General features: G+C 46.0%; 1 protein-coding gene across 1 annotated transcript in view; it reads right to left on the bottom strand.

Moving 5' to 3' along the window:
• The window catches only part of LOC119395748 (F-box DNA helicase 1), a 98,620-nt gene that overhangs the window by 50,555 nt on the left and 31,896 nt on the right, over positions 1 to 16,169 (bottom strand). Inside the window, exons 12-14 of the mRNA XM_037662752.2 lie at positions 14,249 to 14,385; positions 2,952 to 3,051; positions 2,440 to 2,582 (exon numbers count right to left, since the gene is read on the bottom strand). Coding sequence (XP_037518680.1) covers positions 2,440 to 2,582; positions 2,952 to 3,051; positions 14,249 to 14,385 — 380 coding nt within the window. The remainder of the gene's footprint in view (positions 1 to 2,439; positions 2,583 to 2,951; positions 3,052 to 14,248; positions 14,386 to 16,169) is intronic.

The following is a 16,169-nucleotide window of genomic DNA, read 5'->3' as shown; positions in this document are numbered from 1 at the left end:
GACTCTCCAGCCACTTTTAAATGCGAAGCATTTCTTAGCGAACCTCTGGCACTTTGAGCGTTTCTTTCTTTCTTTCTTTCTTTCTTTCTTTCTTTCTTTCCGTCCGTCCGTCCGTCCGTCCGTCCGTCCGTCCGTCCATCCATCCATCTATCTATCTATCTATCTATCTATCTATCTATCTATCTATCTATCTATCTATCTATCTATCTATCTATCTATCTATCTATCTATCTATCTATCTATCTATCTATCTATCTAGCCGCCTACGTCTGGGTGCTCTCATGGTCGCCTCCTTAACTTGGTGTAGCCCAAAATTTGCATGGGAGGGTAAGATGATTTGACGAATATGATTGCCGGGTCATGACATGAATAATGTTAAAATCCTGTCGTGAGCGTTAAGGAAACCAACATCGGGAGCGTTGACTCAACGAATGGAAAGTGTGAAAATTAGGATCTCAGCAGGAATCGAACCCAAGCATTCTGCGTGGCAATCCGGTATTCTACCACTGAGCCACGCCAGGTCTATAAACTGGTTTGGAAAAACAGCCTACGCAGGCGTAATATCGGTGCAACGTCATTTGTGGTTGTAGTGCTGGCTATCTAATTTTACAAAAAAGCAATAAACACTACATGATACCCTTACGATGTGTACTCCTACGATACAGGCGTCATATCAGATTAACGTCTGTAGTTCCAGGGTTGGCTCCGCTTTTATAGCAGTCTAATAAACATTAAGTTTGTATTCCTATGATTCAGCAAGCCATATTGAAGCATTGCTCGACCCCGGAGCAATACATTAACGAAAGTTACATATGATATCCACATCACCGCACCGTAATGTGCACTTCGTCCACCAGAACGACGCAGTCTCCTCTTCACTTCTTACGAGGCTGGGCGATGGCCTCATGCTGACCGAGGATGATGCCAAATTGATTGACAGCCGCTTTGTAGACTAGGCTACGTAGGCAACATACGCCCAGGTAGTCTACGAATACGACAAACACCATCCACTGATGTTGTTCTACGTAGCACTATCCAGGCCTACCAGCCTCGACGGCCCATACCTCACCAACATAGGCGTGCGCACAGGGGAGCAGGGGGGGGGCGGCTGCCCCCCCTTTTCATCTCAGAGGGGGGCACAGTGTCAGCCCCCCACATTGAGATAATAGGGAGGGGGGCGCTGCGACACGGAAGGGGCGCAATGTCAGCGCCATACATTGACATAATTGGGAGGGGGGGGCGTTGCAAACGAACCTTCGCCCCCCCCCCCCTGTAGGGGAACCCTGCGCACGCCTATGCTCACCAACGTGAAGGGTGGCTTCTGGTTCCGACATGTCGCTGGCTCTGTCGACAGACAATTTGTCGACGAAATGACCGAGGCATCCACGAATTCCAACAGCTCTACTATACGACATACTTCATATGGACCCCTCGTCACCACGATCACGACCGGATCCTATAACAAGCCATGACCAGCTGCTGGTGCTCACTAATCACGGTGATGATGCCCTTGTTCAAGAACTGTCAGGAACGTCTTGCACACATGCACGCAGGTTCGTGAAACGTGCGTGCGTTCTCGGGACACGTATAAGCACTACATATCAACTTACCGCTTCCGGTGTTGGTAATACCCACGTTGCCATTGGCAGCGTTACCCAACCGTAAACAACTGGTTATATAACACATATGCGGCTCTTCAACATATATATGTGAGCGTATAAAATTTATACAAATCTTCGCGTCATTTTGTAACGTGTCGCTCAGTAAAAAAAGTTACGCCACAGTAACCTACCCGCCGCATGCTTCGCATAACATCGACTCCCACGGTACGCGGGATCTGCCGAATTTTTGCCTTTAGTTTTATACGCTTATTCGTTCATTTCACATACTTCAAAATTTTGAATAATTTAAATTCGTGTCGAAGCGAATTAGAATACTGTAATATTCGTTCGAATATTCAAAGTGCTTGAACGTTCGCACATGCCTACAGTAAACCGTTCCACACTATGAACTTTTAGATACTTTACATCTTCCATCGAACTGGAGACAACAAATGGATCATCAATCTCCTGAGTGCCTAGGTGAAATCGAAGGTAATCTGAGATGACATGCAGCCACTTCTCGTTCATGGACACTATAGCCCTGAATGAAATACCAGGCCTACGCATTGTCCTTTTCTATTTGAAACTTCAGTTGAAAGTGAGTGCTTGTGTTGTGCTTTGTCCTCTCTGTAGTGTTTGTCTACAGTTTGTGCTCCATGTACATTATGGAGCGTTTCATTTCCTTCCAATCATTGTACGTCCCACTTTGTTTTGTTGCTACGACCGAGTCATTACTGCGGTTGTGCAATTTGGATGAAACTCGCTTTGAATGAGGCCTCACAGGAAGTCGCAGAACGAGGGCAAAACAAAAACACCACAGAGAGTAAGGAGGACTTGCCCCAACAAAGGCACCCCGGACGTGGCTGAGGCAGAGTTGCTTGTAGCCTTCGTTGCAGACAATGTCAACAGCCATGTTGAAGAGCACCAGGTTGCTGCGAGCGAGTACTGCCACCTGGCCACTGAGAGGGCCGTGTATCGATCCTGGGTGAACATGTCAAGATTCAGAGAAACACTCTACCTGGTCTGCCGACAAAGGCAGCAAGATGACGTGCACAAACAAAAAAAGCAGCCGAGTTTCACCTCCTACATTATTCTTTCTCAATGGTCCTGTCTCTTTCACTCCCGAAAACACAGATGAACTGCACTGTCAATATTCTGCATGAAGTTCGATAAGATTCTATTGCCTCACGAGCCGTAGGCTGAGGGTGTGATAGGAAGCACGCCAGAGTGAGCTAGGAAGGCTGGTGGCTTGATGCACACCATCTTACTACACACCCTGCAGTTGTGGATGCAGCGGGCGTGTTACAAAGACCTAATCCCTTGAAATTTATGTGAAAACTTGGGGCTCACCCTGCGTCTCTGTTCCCACGATGGTCTTGTTGGTGATACTCTTGAGAACCTCAAGCGCACAAGAGGCCACATAGCCTATCTCGGGACCAAACCTGAAAGACTAGAGTGCCGGCGCTTAGTCACCATGCATGAGCAAGAAAGTAGCTCACAACAGTGTGCACACAGCAAAGTTAATATAAATAATATGCACACGCTAATCATGGAAGAAAAGCAAAGAGAGGACAGAGAGGACGTCTACAAAAAAAGCCCTGTCTATTAGCTTGTAAAAAGAAAATTCTGTACAGATATATTTATTAATTTACATATTTATTTAGATACCCAAGGCATTACAAAGGAGGGGAGCAAACAACATGTTCATTAGTAGCACTTAACACAATGCACAACACAATAAGCGAGTTATACAAACATATACAGAACAATACATATAGAAGTATAAGTAGTTATAGAATCAAGAACGCACTAACCCCCCCCCCCCCCCCCCCCCAATTATAGAAACTTCAAAAAATTCCAAAAAGAAAAAGTCACTGGACAGTTGACATCCCAAAGGTTATTAATTGCTTCAAAACAGATTATTAATGCTCTTTGGAAAGATGATGACTTTCTTTGTAAGACTACATTTGCTGGTGAGGAATTTCATTTGTTAATTGATAACACAAGAGATGAGTCTTGAAATCTCTTAGTACAGGTAAACATGTTAATTTCTTAGTGTGGTCAACGCTTCTGGAATTACAAAGTGCCCCATGAATGCGGCTCGCACGAAATGGTGATTTGGTGAGATACAATGCATGAAAAAACAATGAACGGGTAAGTCTTCTCGCTCAATGAACAACAAAGCCATGCACTGCAGTGACTCCTGCAGTTGGTGAGAAGGTCATAATGCCCTGCTGTGGTCTCACGGACAGAGCTTTGGACAGAAGTTAACAAAAGACTTAGAGAGTCAAAGTCAACAGACAACCCATCAGTACATCTTTTGTGCCTCCCGTATTGCTTGAGCGTGTTGGTCAATCAAGCAATCAATGAACAGAGCAGCAATCTACCGTGGGGATCCCTAATTATCATTAAAGATACAGACCACACTTGTGATAATTTGAGCTTTCATAATTCAACATTATTTCAATTCAAACAAGTCTCAAGTTCTCGGTTGTCGACTTTGTACTCAGCGCACTTTGAAAGCGTACAAACAGGGCTGGGCAAAGATACTTTGAAATTGTATCGCGATACGATACAAGATACTCAGGCGAAAAGTATTTGAGATACAGATACAAGATACTACCACAGTAATTGTATCCGATACGATACTTGCCGATTGTATCTTAAGATACTTCGATACGTTCGCAAATTTGTTATTTTAGATCCAAATAATGTAGCACCAAACGCCAAAATGTCTGCTTGAAATTTATTAACTGTGACCAACCTTGTTTCATTTGAATGAAGTGTCTGTTAGTATCTTAAAAGTTTTGTCCTTCTTGCTCAAAGTACATTAGCTCAATTCCGAAATTACTTACTGGGGTTTGTTTATGCTGCTTAACAGGACATCTTTTTATAAACTATGCTGACAGCGGTTCTTGCTTGTTTTTTTTTTTTGTAATTGATGGGAGTCGCTGCTCAGCTTGCTGACCAGCTAGCTGGTTGCCATCTGATCACAAGAACTTCAATAAGAAGCCTTGTCACGATGGTGCAAATACCGGCGTGCACCTTGTCCGTGAGCCATCGCTACGCAATACTGAATCCCCGGTCAGGTGTACACCAGCAACAAAGCTAGTAGCAACATTTTTTATGACGCATAGTGTATACGTAGAGGACATAAAACAGAAATGGCTGTTCATATTCTACGTATCTTCTAGTGTAACGCGTTCGTTATCAATATACTCACTAACGTGCAATTTTTGAACATTTTTTTTTTCTTCAACGAAAGAGCATGTGCAACCAGGAAACTTCTCCGACGTATTGTATTGTCACGTGGTTATAGTGTCGAATATGAAGGCGGCAGTCAAATTGTACAAACGAAGCTCTTTACTGAGCTAACTTGCGCCAAGAAAACTGAGTCTAAGTAACTGAAAGTATAAGCAACACACGCTGCACGGGGATAGCGGCGATCACATTCGTCGGTTGTCGGTAATCTGATCATCAGCGGAACGCGTCGTTTTTCATACATCAGGGATCAAAGCTTCCAGTGTTAACACTGGAGCTCGCGCAAGCTCCCGATTAAACTAGACTACTCGCGTCCTGCGCGTAATTTTAACAGAACAATCGGAAAAAATTGCGAAGCTTCCGAAACATTGCAGCGCGGCTTGCGCTGAGTGGTGTTAACAGTTTTTTTTTTTTTTTGCGGTTTAAACCCAATCACTCCAAAATAAATAAATAAATAAGTGCGCATGGCAGTATAGTTGCACAGAGCGTCGCAGGACACTGCCGCTATTCGCGCTATGGTCACTAACAGCTCCGATGATCTGGCGACTAGTAATAGTAAAACAATCAGGGAGGCCTAAAAAAGGGAAAAAAATTATAAGTTAAATAGACAGGGGGTTATGTGTCAAACATTCACAGTGAATAAGTATAGAAACCCGATGCAGGCGGGACCAACGTTGCTAGAACAAACTCAGTTTCAAAGCTCCGTATCTCCGCCAGCGGAGGAGGTGGTCCGAACGGCGGTCGCGAGAACTAGCGGCGCTGCGGTCCCGTCTTGCGCCACTATCGGCGCGTCGTCTGCTGCCACGGCGTAAAGCGGCGGTCCACCGCGCAGTTGCTCGCGGCAACTGTGCGGGAACTTTCTTATTGTACTAGTGGCAAACTCAAACAATTATCATTCTTTCATTCGACGCTCGCGCATCTCATTTGCGGACTACTTAGGTGGACATGCATAAGGTCGTATGTATGCATTGGCCCGCGTGCGTTCTTCATAGATTGGCTAAGAATCGATGTTCGGTCTATATTTGAGCTGTCTACATTGCGCTTAACTTCCAAGCATAGGAGTTTCTAAGCGAATGAGGGTTTTCAGCGTAATGTTTATAACTACCATCACAATTTTAGCCGCTGGCGTTTTATCTAGACCAAGAACAACCCAGCACGTTTGTAAAAGCCTTTATCGTGTACAAAGAAGCGTACTTACTCGAGGTACAAAAACGTTCTTGAAGAACAGTACTCATGTTGTCTACAATTTATTGAAAAAAACTTTCTCGAAAAGCATCACCAATGCTTTGCAATGTTTACAAGACACGTTTTCGCGACGGTTAAAGGGATACTGACCCAAAATCGGAAAATTTTACGAGAACTCGGTAAATGAAATCTCAGTGTGCGATTACATTGAATAGATGTCGTCTCTCAGCAATTTTTTCAGCGGATAGATGTATTTTCGGTGTTTCATCTTTTTACGTTGCATCTTTCTACGGTGCCTAATCGAACAGATCGGCCGTAATGTGAGCACCGAGCAGTTATTCGCGCGTACTCTGTCGCTAGAAGAGTCGTCAGTGTTGACTCCTTCGCACAACTTCAGTTTTTCAACTTTACCGAGCAGATGTTCCATGCCCGCAGCACTCCTTACACTCTACGACAGCTGTTTGCGTTTCGTGCTGTAGCCGTTCACTACGCAGTTAAACTGCTCGTCAACTACAATTATCTTTTGCACAAGTAAGTCACCGTTCTCGAAGCAAAGTGTGGGATTGGGCTAGTTGGTATTCCATTATTAAACTACTCAGCGCGAAAAAATGTGCACGGTACACATAGAAAAGACGAGGACCAGCGCCGGTCCTCGTCTTTTCTATGTGTACCGTGCCAAATTTTTGCGCTGAGCAGTCCGTTCGCGAGCCAGCGAGTGTAAAATATTCCGCACATCTTGTTCGATACCTCGTCGTAAAATCTCTAGAAAATCCACTGCTTTGAAGGCATAGCGACAGTGGACAACTGATCGAATGTCCATAGGCGTGCGCACAGGGGGGGCAGGGGGGGAGGCGCAAAATCTGCCCCGTACATTGACCCATCTAGTCACCTAAGAGGGGGGGGGGGGGGGCGAAATCTGCCCCATACATTGACTTAGTAGGGTGTGGGGGGGGGGGGCGCTGCGATGAACCTTTGGCCCCCCTGATGGGGAACCCTGCGCACGCCTATGCGAATGTCAGTGTGATGCAACTCTGTCTCGGTAGCGTATATAGGTAATCGCCTGCCTTTCCTTTTGCTGTTCTATTTCTGGCGGCTCCTCCAAACTGGGCACTGGGCTTTCGCGGGACGCCGTGCGTTTTTTTTTTTAGGGGTGGGGGGATTTGCGCCTTGGTCCCGAACGTTTTGGCTTTGAAATGTGGGGTGGAAGTGCTGGGAACAAGTGCGGCACGGCAGCGGGCGCGAGTTCCCACTTTCCACGTGGGATCAAAACTTCTTGTCCCGCAACGACACGACGATAGTGCTTTACAATGTCGTCACTCTCAAAAGTAACGTCACAGACCTTGCATTTCGCAGTAAGCTTTCTATATTTGCGATGCAAGGCTTGAATGGCGTAGGGTTTTTTGGAGGTCCGAAGAAATGTCGGGAAGCGGAAGTGTCGTGTAGCGGAGTCGTCGTTGCGGTAGCCGCTCTTGCAGCCGGGCGCAAAGCAAGTCGGCATACCGCACTGTGAATCTGTTCGCCGTCGTTACGCTTCGTACATCATGCACGTGTCTTCGTACAAGACGCTAAGCCTGGTCAAGAACAGTTGCAAAAATGACGAGCTAACAAAGCGCAGACGTCGCTGTAACCCACGTGCGCTCGTACGTCGCCGGCGCCGATCACAACAAGCGCCAGCCGCGGGAGCTAGACGTGACTGCAGCGCCACTAGTTCTCACGACCGCCACGCGGATCGCCTCTCCGGCGGAGCTTTTAAACTGAGTTTGTTCTAGTAACGTTGGGCGGGACCACTATTAGCTGTGCCAATTAAGGATGAAGTATCGTCAGCTTACCTGTAAAGGTAAGAAAATAGAAAATTAATTGCCTATGCAAAATTGCCTGAATATACTAGTTGGGACGCTCGTGAGAAAAACGGTGCATTTGGTATGTTTCTCGAATCCCCCGCCTAACATCTATAAGATAGTTCCTAATAATTTCTAATATTATAATGGAAACTCAATTTCACTAATTAATTAAACGGCAAAGTAGAATGGTTTGTACGGTATACACTCAAAGCCCGCCGCGGTGGCCTAGTGGTTATGGTGGTCGACTAGTGACCCGAAGGTCACAGGGTCGAATTCTGGCCGCGGCGGACGAATTTTCAATGGAGGCAAAAATCCTTGGGGCCAGTGTATTTAGATTTAGGTGCGCGTTGAAAAACCCCAGGTGGTCGAAATTTCCGACGCCCTCCACCACAACGTCTCTCATAACCATAACGTGGTTTAGGGTCGTTAAACCTCAAATATTAATATTACTGTATACTCAAGGCACGCCCACATAACTATATATTTGTTTTCAAAATCTCCTTGGCAGAACAGTAAATTCAAGTGAAGTATAAATGTGTAAACAGTAGCAACGCAGACAGTAGCAGTAGCAACAGTAGTAACGCAGACATTTAAAAGTAGCAACAAAGCAGAGAGCTTCTTTTGAAAGCCCTTTACAAAGGAGATATTGCAGCGACAACACCGAAAAAAACAATAGAGACCTAGGTAATGTATCATATCCAAAAGACGCGCATATAAGAAAGCGTTTGTGCTAACAATCAAATTATGATTTCAAAAACACTTTGAAAAAAGATAGCAGGAAGAAAAAGATACGGTACACCGAGATATCTTTTGCTAGGTAAAGGCTTGTTCTAATAGATCAAGCATCGGTATCGGTGGAGCTACAGTTCTTAAAATATTATCTGCATATAAGCCAATGTGATCGTATGTAAGGCAAACTTACATCCACGAAGTCCTTCAAGTCGCTAGTGTGTGAAAGCCATGAGACGCGAAGCACCTCCGTTCTTGCATTCTTCAAATTTCGTAACGAAGCACCACGCAAGAGAATCTTCAATAGAGTCTTTTAGCAAGTTACGGAAATACGGTACGCAAATACGGTAAGGCAGTACGGTACGGCTCCTCCTTTCCCGGTCGGTGAGCGGCCAAAGCACAGCCAGCAGGAAAGGAGGAACGCTACCGCACTGCCTTACCGTATTTAATTGCGTACCGTATTTCCGTAACTTGCTAAAAGACTTTAATAACGACCCAAAAGCGGCATAAGAATTTCCGTGACAGACGCTGCGCTCATTAGAGTGCGCGGCGCAGGACCGTGGCTAAGAACAAGAGTCATGCAACTGACACAAATAAAACGACAAAAAATTCGAGAAAACAAGAACTACGTGGGCTGGGTGTATACGTTCGCGCGCGTGTTTGTGTCGAGACTGCGCGAGCGCTGCCACTTGACTCTGTTCCACGAATAGGGACGCGCAGACCTCATCACCTGCCCTCACTAGAGGACTCTGGCAGAGAGACAAATTTATGTCACTTGCCCTTAGTTTTATTCAGGTGGCTTAGTGGTGCCAGTACCAGCTTCAGAAGCGGGGTTCAGCCAGCGATAATTGTTTCGCGCGGTGGTGTTCCGATAGCAGCATCTTGTATCTTAAGATACACGATACATTATTGAATGTATCGGAAATACAGATACAGATACTCGTTTTGCGAGACGTATCGCGATACAGATACAAGATACCCGAAGAGTATCTAAGATAGTATCTAAGATACATGTATCTTCGATACTGCCCAGCACTGCGTACAAATTAATCAAGCCTGCACATCAACAGAGTTAGACCACGACATAATGAAGTTGGTGAAATTGGTCTGTTACTTTGTTGTACTATAACATTCCTTTGTAAAATAAAAAAATTCGTCACATCGCGATTTGACCTTTATGCGAAGTGTGATAAAAAATCACTTGTTTTTTACATAGAAGGAGGTCACAAAGGGCGTCCGAATAATGGGGTAGTCCCAAATCTAATCGAAAATAACAAAAAAAGGGGCTGCTATAGGGCACATTCTCAACTGTACTTATGTAATGCAACATCTACGTAATGCAACACGTTGCACGAATCAACACAGCACATTACTGCAACAAATCACCAAGCTGCTGGAGCCTATGCGCTAGTGCCCCACAAAAGCACATCACCAATGTCTGAATTTGAATGAATGCCTGTAGTATAAACTTGTGCAGGGGTGAGAAAGCTGAAATTGAATTAGGAGCAGTTTTTGGAGCAGGAGAACCTTGATTTGGAGCAGTTAGTGGCATTTAATATGTCGTTATAGAAGCTTGAAAAAATAAATTTGCCGCAACTTAGGGGGACAAGTACATATTTTAATCGGCTTAGTATACAACACACAAGATTGAAATTTGGAGAATGTTTTTTAACAGATTATCGCCAGGTATAAACTACACTACCTTTTTACAAAGCATGCGACCTATCTAGCCCGAGTAACATCATATGAAATTATTGAAAAAGGTTCTGCAAACTAGGTTCACTTCATAAACGTTTGCAAAAAAAAAAAAAAAACAGAAAAAAAAGAAAATAGGACACCTCTCTAAAATAAAAAAAATGTGATTGCACAAGAATTCTAGTTACATAACAGTTGGCCTTTGCTTAAGATCAGTTATCAGCGCCTTCACCTATCTCCTCGGCCGCGCGGTTGGCATGGAGTCAAATGTACTGCATGCTTTTAAAGGGCCAGTAAACAACCCCGAGGTCCAAAAATTGTAATGAAGAGAAATATGAGCACTTTTTTTGCGATGTGAACATACTGCCGCAAGAATTTTGCGAGTACGTGCTATAATAAGGAAGTTGCAGGGGTTAGAACATCCGTTTCAGCTGGTTTCAAATTTTCGCGAGGCCTCGCCTCCCTTCTCCGCTACAGGGAGGGGAAGGCGTAGCCCGTCGTCGTGACTCTGCCCACTTCGGCAACGTGACAGGACGTCAGCAATTGACGTCATCAGCCCCACTTGCCGCACTTGCAATGGGAAAACCAAGCAAGTGCGACCCGTCGAAGCTGCCATAGGTTCCCCCTCTCTCCGCTCGATTTGCAGCTGACAAGTGAACAATGCTTCCTACGTGTTGCTCATGTTGAAGGCCAAGTGCATGCAAGTGCTATGCAGTGCGAGGAATATATGCGCGAACACCCGACAACTGTGTGGCCGAAACCGCATCACTGCAGGGCCAAGAAACAAGGCGCAGTTTCGTAGTGGTGGGTGGCAACAGGAACTGACGTTAACTTGTTGAGGCCTGGTTTAGACCAATCGACGAGCTCAATGGTACGCCAAGTTGCCCATGGGCAAGTTTGCGTCACTGCGCGTACGAGGGAAATTGGTCAGGCGAAGGAAAGAAACACGGGAATTGTTTTTCGAAATGGAGGGTCCGTGCAGCGCTGTAATATTCGGAAAATGTGATTGCTGTGGTCTACTGTACGAATTGGCGAGCTTGTTTGGGGGTGTAAAAAAAAAATTCAAGGCCTGTTTACTGGCCCTTTAACCCTTTGCAGTCTAAAACCCTTTACAGGTGATAACAAACGTATGCTGCACTGCCGTTTGCTGCCACCTTGTGCGGGACCGCCTTCAAAAATGCGGCGCGGGCGCCGAGAGACCAATCTCATCATTAGTGCGCATATTATCCTGCAAGCGTAGCACCGTTGTAGGTGTACTGCACGCTTTTATTGGGCACGACACACACACAATCTGCATTAATACACTGCCGCCGTCTTGTTCATAAGTGCAAGAGCATCATGGATACGCGTCACATGCAGGGAGCTAGTTGTCTCCACGTTGGTGCAACAAGGTACTCGCCTCACCCATGCACGTTATGAGGCGTAACAGTACAAACATGCAGCACGAACAAGGTACGATCACGCAGCAGCATCGACATGAAAACCCCAGCGACCGGAGGTACACGCTACGCACAACAAAAATCTGGGAGTCAACCTTTGGTCCACTCCACTACGCATGCCACTTGGTAGTTTTCGCTAAGCGACAGTAGCGCCAGAGCACACACCCTCGCAAGTAGAAGCAGCATGCTCCGGGCAGGGCAGCACATTTTTCGGGGATCACGCACATTAAGTTTTACAACAACCCAGAGAAAATTATAGCGGCACCATCTATTTTATTAGAAATAGAAGAAACACGCTCGGGCACGTCTATGTGGTCTGCGAATGTCTCATTGCCTTGGAATTTCTGGCACTGCTTGAAAAATCATGTTGTCATGCGGCGGTCAGGCTCAGCTTTCCCGTTCCAACGTGGGAGGAGCCCACTGCATGCTAGTCGCATCTCTCAGGGCAGTTTAATAAAGTTTGACCAACCAACCAACCAACTCAGCACTCTACCTATTGCCCCTGCTGAAGCTGTCATGGGCATCAAAATTCTTGCTTTTGAAACTGTTTTGGAGCAGTCTGGCATAACTTTTGCAATTTTTATGCTTTTGGAGCAGCTTGGCGCAGGAAAACGGAATTGTATAAAAAATGCGCAATATGTGCAGCTGTCTCAGCCCTGCTTGTGTATAAAGACCACACTTTTTTTTTTAATTCAAGGAGAAAGTTCATGCGGCCCATACGAATCATTTTTGATTTTCACATTTAAAAATACCGTTATTTCATCGCACTCGCATAATGATGTCGCCTCCCCATTTTGTGGTCAAAAATTTTTTTTTTCTTTCCGGCATAATGATCGCAACCAGAATTTGGTGCGCAATGCCGAAGACGTTTTTCAGGTTCCCACAAGCAAGAGCATTCCCTTCCTGTGTTTAAAAATAGAAGATAGTATCTATGACATATTAATTGTTGGGGTACCAAAACCACAATACGATTATGAGGGACACTGCAGTGCAGGGCTCCGGAAATTTCAACCACCTGGAGTTCTTTAACGTGCACCTAAATCTAAGTACACGGGCCTCGGGCATTTTCGCCTCCATCGAAACTGCGGCCGCCGTGGCCAGGATTCGATCCTGCGACCTTTGGGTCAGCAGTCAAGCACCATAACCACCAGACCACCATGGCGGGTATCTATGACATATTCTAGAAATCTATAGCAAAAGTAAGGCCTTTGAGATCTGCTTCTCTTGCCTAGAACGATAGAATTCTGTTATGTTGTCATGGGCTCATCGTCATCATCGGAGGTGCTTCCGCACTTTCCCCAGTCTGATCCTCATTGCATTGCGCTCGTTTCTTGTGGAGGTGGGACAAGGGCTGCATTTTTACACAATCGCATTGGCAAGTACTTTTGCGATTCGTTTGGCTGTCTACAGGCCACAACGGTCTCGCACTGTGCCAACCGTGCCAATACAGCGAGCCGTGAACACCATCACCTGGTGACCAGTGGTGGAGGCAGAATTTTTTTTTCGGGGGGCGGGCACGTCCTTGATCTGACATGGGGTCTGGGCAGATAGGTGTGGTCGAGTGTCATTTTGTGCTCTGTATACCATGGGAAAAAAATTTCAGGGGGGGAGGGGGGCACGGGCTTGGTGTGCCACCCCCTGGCTACGCCACTGCTGGTGCCACCAAAGCATCCGGCAATGATCTCATGAAAACATCGCCGAAAGTAATCGCTTGCCAGGCATGAAAGCCTGTGTCCTGAACTGTCATAGTGGCACTAGATTAGGAAGTTATGGCACTGCAGGCACTTAAAATATGCTTTGTGCTAAAGATTGTGGGTTACAGCACAAACATGGCAGCACGGCTGCGTTTGGCAGGCGTACTGGAAAGGTGAAAGTGGCTATTACATCAGTAACTTTTTTTCTCAGTTATTCAGTCCGAGAGAAGTGGGTGGGACATACTCAGGTGCTTCCCATACTCAAGATTATATGAGAGTATTTTGGTATGGACCCTCAAATAGCCTTGCGGCTATGTGTTCAGACACTTACATGTTTTCACCTTATTAACAAGTAAGCATACGATTATCAAACAAAAAAAAAAAGAGCAGAGACTCAAGTGGTGGCTGTACCATTAGACCCCTGCATCCTGTACCACTCCTGGAAGTTCTGCTAAGAGCTGTCACACAATATACAGTAAACTCTCAGTAAACAGAAATCTCTTAAATGGAAATGATGCTTAAATGGAATAAGTGCTACAAGTTATATGATTGGTTTCGTACTTCAATTCCATACTTTTGTTCCTCTCTCAGTAAACGAAACTCCTGTTAAAAAGAACGTATTTTCCTGGTCCCTTCAGGTTCCGTTTAACAAGAGTTTACTGCATAGAACGTGTTTACAAACTAGTTAGAGTTCAATAATCCTGTGTTTGACTGAACTATTTTATTCTAGCAATGCACAAGCCTAATGCCCATAAAGAGATGTCCAAAATCACTCAGTAATGTAATGGTAATTGGCACGATACCTGTGTGAGGCAGAATGTGTGAGTAGCTGGAACGGAGGAAAGGGCATCGACTGCACGCCGGAAAGAGTAGATCTGCTGGTGGGGATCACCGACCAGTAGTTTGGCACACGACTGGCTCAGTACCAGTGAAAGCATGGCTGCAGCAAACACACCACCAACAATGCAGACATGATGGTTAGACCCAAGAGGCAGTATTAATGCAAAATAACACAAAGGAATCATCTCTGAAGTTTGCGCCAACATAATGTGACTGCCACACATGGCAGGCACCGCGTTATTCACGAGGATTCAATCGTCAATAAGGGGAAGGCGCCTTGTCATGCTTTCTTTGACTTTTCACTGGTCCCCTCGGAAACTGTCCCTTTTCGCCTGATATCAACTTCAACTGTACGAGCATCGAGATGCCTGATAAGTGTGCTGGTAGGCCTTCAGAGTTCTTTCGGACACAGCTGTAGTGATTTGACCACTTAATTTAGGTAATAAAACATGAATTTGTTTTTCCAGATTGCCCGATGTGTTAGACGGTTTCGTGGTCCCTTCGGAATTCGAGAAATTGGATGTTGGCTGCATACGCTAAAAGACAATTCAAAAAATTTCGTACTAACCTATTAAGTATAGACCGCTTATAACGTAAGTCGCCGGAGTCGCGAATATCCGCACTATAAGCGGTACCGCACTATAACCAAAACAACCTTCTACAAAGGCTGCACTTGCGGAAAACGTGTTGAGCATGTAGCCTCGCGTGTCCGATAATCGACATATGCGATTTGGGGCGCTTACAACCACTTAAATCTCCGAATGTTCAAAAATTAACCGCCAAAGACCCGCATTGCCAACGAAATGAACACGGGGGGGAAAAGCAAACAAAACAAAGTGCCATCGCGGAAATTCGCCGACTACGTTTCAGGCCACCTCGAGGTATGCGCATTACACAGACACCATGTCGAATCGCGACCGAAATTTCACGTGCTGAGCGGTACCGATCGTTCGATTTCACGGGCGCGCACGCGATGTCCAAGACATTGCAATCGAATCCGGAACCACCATTCGAGAGTTGCATGTGCCAACCATGCCCTCGTTTTCATTAACGATATGATTCTCTTCCCTTCAAGTGCAGCCATCACAAAAAGTTTCGTTGATTCCGCACCAAACCGCAACTTTCATCGCCCGCGATCGCTACCGAAAAGCAACCAACGCTGATTAGGCCTAGCGTGCGGTTCAGCATGTTGTCGTGGGAAGTTTCTCCAAGACAACATGAAGATCGGACGTCGAAAAGATCACGCTCAAGCACTAACCCAAGAACAGCGCGCATGATACGAAGTTTGTGCGGTTTATGTTCGCGGCTGGGAGATCAACGGCGACAAAAGCCCGCCAAGCTCGTTTAAATCCGCGCACTGGCAGAAAAGGCGAAAGCTCGCGTCATGAAGCCGCAAAACTTTTCCATTTGCGGACGAGGTAGCAAACGCGATATCTGTAGTAAGTGTGATAACGACGACGCTTTTCGCGACAGGAAACTTACTTTAAAGCGCACTTGATGAGGACGCGATCGTACGTTCCACGCGTAACGCGCTGCTGGCAAGCGGCCGCGGAGCCTTGCCGCCGCCGGTGCAAAGGCTACTCTGTCGCCTAGGCAACCACCATCCTTCCCCACTCGGCGAGCCCGCACAGCGCTGCCGCGGTCTTTTTCCTCCCTCCGCCCCTCGTTCGTTCACTGTGCGTGCCCTCGCCCTTCGTAACGACCTCGTCGCTCCCTCCCCAGCGGCGTACCTCCTTTGAGAACCGCACTCGCTACCGCGTTTGTCAGAAATATTTTCTCGCAACCGCATTATAAACGGTATTTCATCTTGGGGGACTGCATAATAAGCGGTATACGTATACATGCGGTTCTATGGGAGGGTAAACGGGAGTCGAAAAAGACCGC

This window comes from Rhipicephalus sanguineus, chromosome 6 (genome assembly GCF_013339695.2).
Source record: "Rhipicephalus sanguineus isolate Rsan-2018 chromosome 6, BIME_Rsan_1.4, whole genome shotgun sequence".
Taxonomy (NCBI): domain Eukaryota; kingdom Metazoa; phylum Arthropoda; class Arachnida; order Ixodida; family Ixodidae; genus Rhipicephalus; species Rhipicephalus sanguineus.
The sequence above is the reverse complement of the archived record's forward strand: the minus strand, read 5'-3'. Positions and strand labels throughout refer to the sequence as shown.